The 8,717-nt window shown below is 44.6% G+C and overlaps 1 protein-coding gene across 1 annotated transcript; it reads left to right on the top strand.

The window, feature by feature from the left end:
- Positions 1-3,123: 3,123 nt before the first annotated feature.
- LOC311118312 (SLIT-ROBO Rho GTPase-activating protein 2-like) lies at positions 3,124-7,449 on the top strand (the record flags this gene model as incomplete). Its single annotated transcript, XM_084193123.1, has 3 exons — positions 3,124-3,348; positions 3,447-3,557; positions 3,690-7,449. The coding sequence occupies 3 exons, from the start codon at positions 3,124-3,126 to the stop codon at positions 4,200-4,202; spliced, it is 849 nt and encodes a 282-aa protein (XP_084049249.1). The 3' UTR covers positions 4,203-7,449.
- Between the last annotated feature and the right edge of the window lie 1,268 nt (positions 7,450-8,717).

Genomic DNA, 8,717 nt, shown 5'->3' on the forward strand with positions numbered 1-8,717 from the left:
ATTTTGGTTTCATCTGACCATATGACATTCTCCCAATCCTCTTCTGGATCATCCAAATGCACTCTAGCAAACTTCAGACGGGCCTGGACATGTATTGGCTTAAGCAGGGGGACACGTCTTGCACTGCAGGATTTGAGTCCCTGGCGGCGTAGTGTGTTACTGATGGTAGGCTTTGTTACTTTGGTCCCAGCTCTCTGCAGGTCATTCACTAGGTCCCCCCGTGTGGTTCTGGGATTTTTGCTCACCGTTCTTGTGATCATTTTGACCCCACGGGGTGAGATCTTGCGTGGAGCCCCAGATCGAGGGAGATTATCAGTGGTCTTGTATGTCTTCCATTTCCTAATAATTGCTCCCACAGTTGATTTCTTCAAACCAAGCTGCTTACCTATTGCAGATTCAGTCTTCCCAGCCTGGTGCAGATCTACAATTTTGTTTCTGGTGTCCTTTGACAGCTCTTTGGTCTTGGCCATAGTGGAGTTTGGAGTGTGACTGTTTGAGGTTGTGGACAGGTGTCTTTTATACTGATAACAAGTTCAAACAGGTGCCATTAATACAGGTAACGAGTGGAGGACAGAGGAGCCTCTTAAAGAAGAAGTTACAGGTCTGTGAGAGCCAGAAATCTTGCTTGTTTGTAGGTGACCAAATACTTATTTTCCACCATAATTTGCAAATAAATTCATTAAAAATCCTACAATGTGATTTTCTGGAAAAAAAATTCTCAATTTGTCTGTCATAGTTGACGTGTACCGATGATGAAAATTACAGGCCTCTCTCATCTTTTTAAGTGGGAGAACTTGCACAATTGGTGGCTGACTAAATACTTTTTTCCCCCACTGTATACTGGATTCATTAAGTGTACATTTTTGTTAACTGTAATTTCGTTAGTTATGTTCCAACTTTCCCTCCATTTTATGCCAACATTTGTTAATCTTGGTTCCAATCGTTTATAATGACAAGAGGTTGTCAGTTGGATATGCTCTCTGCAAGGTTTTGTATATCTTTCCTATCATATGAACATCCTTTTCTGATTACCTCAAGATCTACCTCGAAATTTCGTGATATTTAACTTTTAAGTTGCATTTGTATAAGTTGTATTTGAAACTATCTACATTGGTCAGTCCAAAATTATTTCTAAATTCTGTCATGGAAGTAAATGTATTTCTTGTTGCCAAGTCATTTACAGTTTCTATGCCTTTAGTTTTCCATGTGGACCAATTTATCTGTGAATTCTGAAAAGCTATCCAAGGATTGTTCCATAAGGTTGTGTTTCTAGGGAGTGATATTGGTTATTGTAAAATAGGTTTAATTTTCTTCCATATCGTTATAGTGTTCTTAACTATGAAGTTGTTAATGTTCTTAGCTTTATCCTTTGGAAATCGACACGTAAAAATATTCTGGGGATGAGCATGCGCATCTTCAATATCTACCCATTGTTCCTCTTTAGTGCATTCAACTACATGTCGCAAGGAAAAGCCTTGGGTAACGAGTTGATACAATTCCAAGTCTGGAAGATTAAAACCACCCCAGATCTAGGAAGATGTAAAACTTTCCTTTTAATTCTATGAATTTTATTTGCCCATGTAAAGTCTGTTATGACCGAGTATACTTTTTTAAAGAATGTCTTCGGTGGGGTAATTAGTATTACTGGCAGACAAAACTTTGGCAGACATGCCATTCTAAAGAGGTTTATTCTACGTATAACATTTGTCGGAAGATTATTCAATTTCATTAAATCTGCTTTCATATTGTTGAGTAATGTGATAAAGTTGTCTTTATATATTTGTTGTTTGTTGTCACTTATTAAGCATCCTAAGTATTTAATATTTTTTGTGTTCCATTTAAATGATTGCTGTAGATCATGAGTTATTCTTTTTCCTATTGCCATGATTTTGTTTTTTCTGAGTATTCTGAAAATATTTTTAGCAAACGGGCATTGAGTTTTGACGCAGAGATGACGCAATCTCTATTGCACTCCACACCTTCCTCTCCCACTTGGATAAGAGGAACCCCTATGTGAGAATGTTGTTCATTGACTACAGCTCAGCATTCAACACCATAGTGCCGTCCAAGCTCATCACTAAGCTCAGGACCCTGGGACTGAACACCTCCCTCTTCAACTACATCCACCACGCTGACCCTCAACACGGGGGCCCCTCAGAGGTGCGTGCTCAGTCCCCTCCTGTACTCCCTGTTCACCCATGACTGCATGGCCAGGCACGACTCCAACACCATCATTAAGTTTGCCGACGACACAACAGTGGTAGGCCTGATCACAGACAACGATGAGACAGCCTATAGGGAGGAGGTCAGAGACCTGGCCGTGTGGTGCCAGGATAACAACCTCTCCCTCAACGTGACCAAGACAAAGGAGATGATTGTGGACTACAGGAAAAAAAAGAGGACTGAGCATGCCCCCATTCTCATCGATGGGGCTGTAGTGGAACAGGTTGAGAGCTTCAAGTTCCTTGGTGTCCACATCACCAACAAACTATCATGGTCCAAACACGCACTGCTTGGTATGGCAACTGCTTGGCATCTGATTGCAAGGCGCTACAGAGGGTAGTGCGTACGGCCCAGTACATCACTGTGGCCGAGCTCCCTGCCATCCAGGACCTCGGTGTCAGAGGAAGGCCCTAGAAATTGTCAATGACTCGAGCCACCCAAGTTATAGACTGTTCTCTCAGCTACCACACGGCAAGCGGTACCGATGCACCAAGTATAATACCCCCAAGCCATAAGACTGCTAAATAGTTAAACAAATAGCTACCCGGAACATCTGCATTGTCCCCCCTTTGCACTCATTCTTTTGACTCATCATATACGCTGCTGCTACTGCTTATTATCTATCCTGTTGCCTAGTCACTTTACCCCTACCATTATGTACATATCTACCTCAATTACCTCATACCCCTGCACATCAACGGTACTGGTACCCAATGTATATAGCCATGTTATCATTACTGATTGTGGATTTATTCCTCATGTTATTATCTTTGTATTATTTCACTGTTAGTCTACACTTGTTGTTTATCAAACGTGACAAATCAGATTTGATTTTTCATCTTCTCACTAACCAATCCTCCCCTTCTCTCTCTCTCTCTCTCTTCCGCTCTCTCTGTCAGAATGAGGAAGAGGCCAGAGTCGGGGAGTATCCGTAGAACATTCCGGGTGTCTGAGGGAGGCCAGGGGGGTGACGTGTCCCAATCGGGGGCGACCGGCGGGGGTGTGAGGATGGCCAGTCTGCCGGTGGGAGGGGCTCTGGTGAAAGAGGGCGGGGACAAACGACCGGTCAGCGCCCACAGTGTCCTCAACTCCTCCATCACACGCCACTCCTCTCTCAAGACCAAGGTAGCTTTTTATTACCACTGTACTATTGTCTGTTGTTGGGTATTATTATCTGTCATTCTTGTTATTGCTGATTGTAAGGAGTGTTATTTGTTGTACAGGTGGAAAGCCCTCAGTTCCGCAAAGCGACCACCGCGGGGCGCTCTAAGAGCTTCAGCAACCACAGACCGCTGGACCCTGAGGTCATCACTCAGCTGGAGCCTACCTCACAGGTTCGCCCACCTCTGACCTCTGACACCTCACCACTCACCTTTGACCCCTCACCTCTCAGCCCTACCAAATGAGCGTGTATGTGTGTGTGTTCTGATTTGTATCTCTGTCTGATATCTTCTTTTCTGTTTCAGGATATCGAGGCAGCTATGAGCTCTGCTCTGAGTGAGCTGAGAGAGCTGGAGAGGCAGGGCAGTGCCAAGCACACACACACCCCTGACGTGGTGCTGGACACACTGGAGCAGCTGAAGGGTGTGTGTGGTGGGGGAGGCGGGGGTACATCAGAGCCCTCCAGTCCCCTCCACTCCCGTCTGCTGAGGGACAGCGAGGGAGCAGGATCTCCACACTCACACCCCCTTCAACGAAGCGCTTCGTCCGCTAGCGACGTCCCCTCCTCCTTCCGCCCTTCCTATCCCAGGAGCTCCCTGCCCTCCTCCACATCCTCCTCTCTCACCTTCTCAGCCCTCTCTTTCTCCACTCCCTCCTTCCGAGAGCCTCGCCCTCCAGCCACGCGGCCCAAGCCGGTGGTCTTCCCCAAGGGAGGAGGAAGCAGCAGTCCGGCTATGGGGTCCCCAACCTCCACTGTCCCCCCAGCCCCTCCTCCCCCACCCCCACCCCAGCCCAACGACAAGTCCTGCCCCGCCTGAGGGGGTAGGATCTCACACATACAAACCACTTCCCCTATCTTCCCTCACCCAATGACAAGTGGGATAGCTCTCATCTAGGATCAGCTTACCCTCCCAAACTCTAAGCATTATGGGGGTTAGACTGTATAAAGCATCCATGACTCAAACAAGGGATCAAAACGGACATAAAGCATGACAATAAAGAGATATGGAATCTGTGCTGTATATACTGGTGTGAAGTGTGTGTGTGCGGGCAGGCCTGTGTGAGGTGTGTGTGTGCGGGCGTGCCTGTGTGAGGTGTGTGTGTGTGCGGGCGTGCCTGTGTGAGGTGTGTGTGAGCGTGCCTGTGTGAGGTGTGTGTCGCATACCTTATACTTGAGAGCACTGTTTGATTTTGAATAGATGGAACATTTAAGGACATTTCCCAGGTAGTCTCTCCTTTTTATCCCCAATGAACCCTGAGAAGACTGGCGTGGACAGGAGGACTGGTTCACCTGGATGGCTGTGTGTGTGTGTGTGTGTGTGTGACTCCTGGATCCAGACTCTCTGAGAACTCACAGACAGACTGTGGAACACAGAACACTGTATAACTCAGAAGAAACTCAGTATCTCCGAGCTCAGTATCAACTTTGACTGGCTACATGTTCACTCGCTGCTTCAAGGCTGGATCTGCCAACCTGGACAGAAAGAGAGAGAGATGGACTGATAGATGGATGGATGGAGTGGGCAGTGGAATGCCTGTTTGAGAGGGCAGTGGAATGCCTGTTTCTATGTGAAGAGAAGAGGGCTAGGCTACAACTCTGATCCTCCTGTGTCTAGGCAAGCTGAGTGTTGTGGTGATTCATTCTAACAACAACGCTCACCAGTAAAGCTACTACATGCTAGGCTCTTTTCTACTGTATTCTACTAGACTCTACTATACTCTTCATCAGGGCTATTCAATTAGCGGCCCTCAGGGGCCAAAGGAATGCTGGATTACTTTTCTAAGTGGAAGTTGTAATGTAATTGATTGGCCAGAAAGTCCAATCACCTGTGTCCCAGGTGTGAAGAAAATAATGTAATGCAGTAGTGATGGGGCCCTCCAGGACAATAGTTAAAAGCCCTTCTCTACATTCTGTATTTACCGACATAATGCAACACTTGTCTAGCTTTCCAACAGCACCTCCTGCTGGTGTTTTAAGTGCATGACATGGCCATTGTCAATAACCAACCTTTCTTTAGCAATAAGAGTCTGACTCAGACTCATCAGTTTAGCAGCATGCCAGGCCTGCTGCTTCTCTCTCCCTTAGATTCCCAGCATCAATATACACTCTATTACAGAAGTGGAATAGACACACACATGCACATGTGTGTGACATCTGTGTGTGTGCTGTGGTAGCTAAATGTCTTTCAGTTTCTCCTCGCATGCAGGAGCCACAGCAGTCGCAGTGCTGACTGACTGACTGACTGACTGACTGACTGACTGCGTCTATTTTCAATACTATCAAATGCCCCTCTTAGACCAGCTTCACACAAATTATTATTCCAAACATAAATCAGCAAAAAGGGTATTTTTAGGTGTATAGTTTATTAACCATGGTGATAACTGGAAATGTGCAGATGAGGAATCTCAGTGAGGTGGAAGAGTTTGTAGCAGACACAAACAGACACAAACCAGCAGACACAAACCTTGTCAAGCGCATTCAAAAAAATTACTTTATCCTTGTTTACTTCCACTTGTTAGTTTATCCTCAGAATATGTAATACTAAACTGTGTAGCCGTCTACGTGTGTGTGTGTGTGTGTGTGCGTGTGCATGCGTGCGTGTGCGTGCACGCGTCGGTGACTCTTCACAGCTCTCAGAAGTCAGCATTAACCACTCATCATAAAGGGAACCAACTAATGTAATGCCTGCTCTCTGGAGACAGGGGACCAACAGGATGGGACATACAGACAGCAGAACCACTTCCTGTGTCTCCAGAGCCACTCTGCTACCAGTATCACTGTTCACTAGGCTTAATGTTTGTGTGACTGACTAGTTCTCAGTCCCAGCCGCTAAAGACAGAGGACAACAGGAAAAGTGTCACACTGTCTCCTCTGTCGCTCCTCTACCAATAGCATTGTTGTGTGTCATGGTGGACCCGCATCCAATAATTGATTGGATTCATCTTTAACAGAACTTCTTCTGTGACTCCCTGACTGTCTATTACACAACTCTGACTGTCGCATCATGTGGTCAATGTCAAACCGGTCCTGTCCTCTCTGTCACTGGTAGAATTTCCATTTTCTGTAGTCTGAACTGTGATTTGTCAAGGGGAGGAGACAGAATGTTTTGATTGCTCAAGGTTAGTGGGAGGCGGCGGGATGCTTTAGTTATTGACAGCTTTAACACTGTCTGAGACCAGGATATTTAATGTCAGGGCTTAGAGAACCCTGATGTTAGAAAAGCCATTAGTTAACCAGGCAGACATTTCTGTCTTTCCGCCTCTCCCTATCACCTTCCTCTCTCTGTACCTTTCTCCTCCTAGCATTCTGCCTCTGTTCCCACAGACACACACCTTTTCCTTACAAATATCCCTCTGTCTGTTTCCTCCCTTATTCATTCCTCCCTGCCCTGCAGGTATATAATTGTATTATTGCATTCCCAAATGATCTGTAACAGGGGATTTAATTCTAATTGTAATGTTTTATCTCTATGTGTGTATTTCAAGATGTATTTTACATTGTGTTGCTCCTCTTACCTCATCTTGGCAACTGGAGGGATTGTGTGTTTGTGTGTGTGTGTGTGTGTGTGTGTGGTGGGGTGGGGTGAATAGGCATTAACACACACGTCATACGAACATACACTCATGGGTGATGCTTTGTGGTTGGTGTCTTTGTGTTATCCTGGCTTTGTTGTATAGGAGCTAGGAACCTCAGTCTCCACACCATATTATCAGTTGAGCTCAAATCAATCATCATGCACTTGAAATTACATGGTGTGCTCGTGGACTGATTGAGTGAGGATGATTTTATTATGATTAACTATTGTTAGATATGCATTTCTTGTCCATTTGAAAACACAAGATCTAAAAAATGACTGTAATGTCAAATATATTTATAGTTGTCTCTGTATTACTGGAGAATCCTGTGTTAAGATGTACTTTGTATATACAATGTTGTACATTACAGAGGTACACTCTTTTTTTGGTACAATATTGTACAGTAATAGCAATAGTAGTTTAATCAAATAGGCCTAACATAATTCTATGTGTAGTTCTTGTAGTATACTTTTTTAAATAAACATTGCTTGCTATAAAGGTCTCTGCGTTGTTGTGGAGATTATGATGACAGTGATGATGATGATGATTGGGATGAAGATTATGGTAATGATAGTTCAGGGATGATGATGATGATGATGATGATGATGATGATGATGATGATGATAGGATTGATGATGACAGTGATGATGATGACAGTGATGACAGTAGAGATAGTGATGATGGCAGTGATGATGATGATGATGATGATGATGATGGATTGCATGCATCTGGTTCTCTGACTCTCTCACTCGCTCTCTCTCTCACACACACACACACACACACACACACACACACACACACACACACACACACACACACACACACACACACACACACACAGTGGATGAGACTCTTTTCCATTGACCACACTTATATCTTCAGAAGAGCTGCTTCCACAGGGCTTTATTACTGACAGAGGCTTCTTTCTTGTCTCCTCCTCAATTATTCTCCTACAACAACTCCCCATCAGGATGTGGTTTGAGGCATCCTACCATAGGCAAGGTATGTTCCCCATACGCTACCCACCACTGTGACCTGTACGCTCTTGTTGGCTGGTCCTCACTACATGTTCGTCGTCAAACCCACTGGCTCCAGGCCATCTATAAATCACTGCTAGGCAAATCCCTGCCTTATCTTAGCTCATTGGTCACCATAGCAGCACCCACCCGTAGTCTGCGCTCCAGCAGGTATATCTCACTGGTCATTCCCAAAGCCAACACCTCCTTTGGCCGCCATTCCTTCCAGTTCTCTGCTGCCAATGACTGGAACGAATTGCAAAAATCTCTGAAGCTGGAGACTCTTATCTCCCTCACTAACTTTAAGCATCAGTTGTCAGAGCACCTTACCGATCACTGCACCTGTACACAGCCCATCTGAAATTAGCCCACCCAACTACCTCATCCCTATATTGTTATTTATTTTGCTATTTTGCACCCCAGTATCTCTATTTGCACATAATCTCTTGCACATCTAGCATTCCAGTGTTAATACTATTGTAATTATTTTGCACTATAGCCTATTTATTGCCTTACCTCCATAACTTGCTACATTTGCACACACTGTATATATATTTTCTGTTGTATTTTTGACTTTATGTTTTTTACCCCATATGTAACTCTGTGTTGTTTTTATCGCACTGCTTTGCTTTATCTTGGCCAGGTCGCAGTTGTAAATGAGAACTTGTTCTCAACTGGCTTACCTGGTTAAATAAAGGTGAAATAAAAAAAATAAAAATAAAAATTTGCCTATCATTAGTG

Source organism: Coregonus lavaretus, assembly GCF_964263955.1.
Source record: "Coregonus lavaretus genome assembly, contig: HAP1_SCAFFOLD_3549, whole genome shotgun sequence".
NCBI lineage: Eukaryota > Metazoa > Chordata > Actinopteri > Salmoniformes > Salmonidae > Coregonus > Coregonus lavaretus.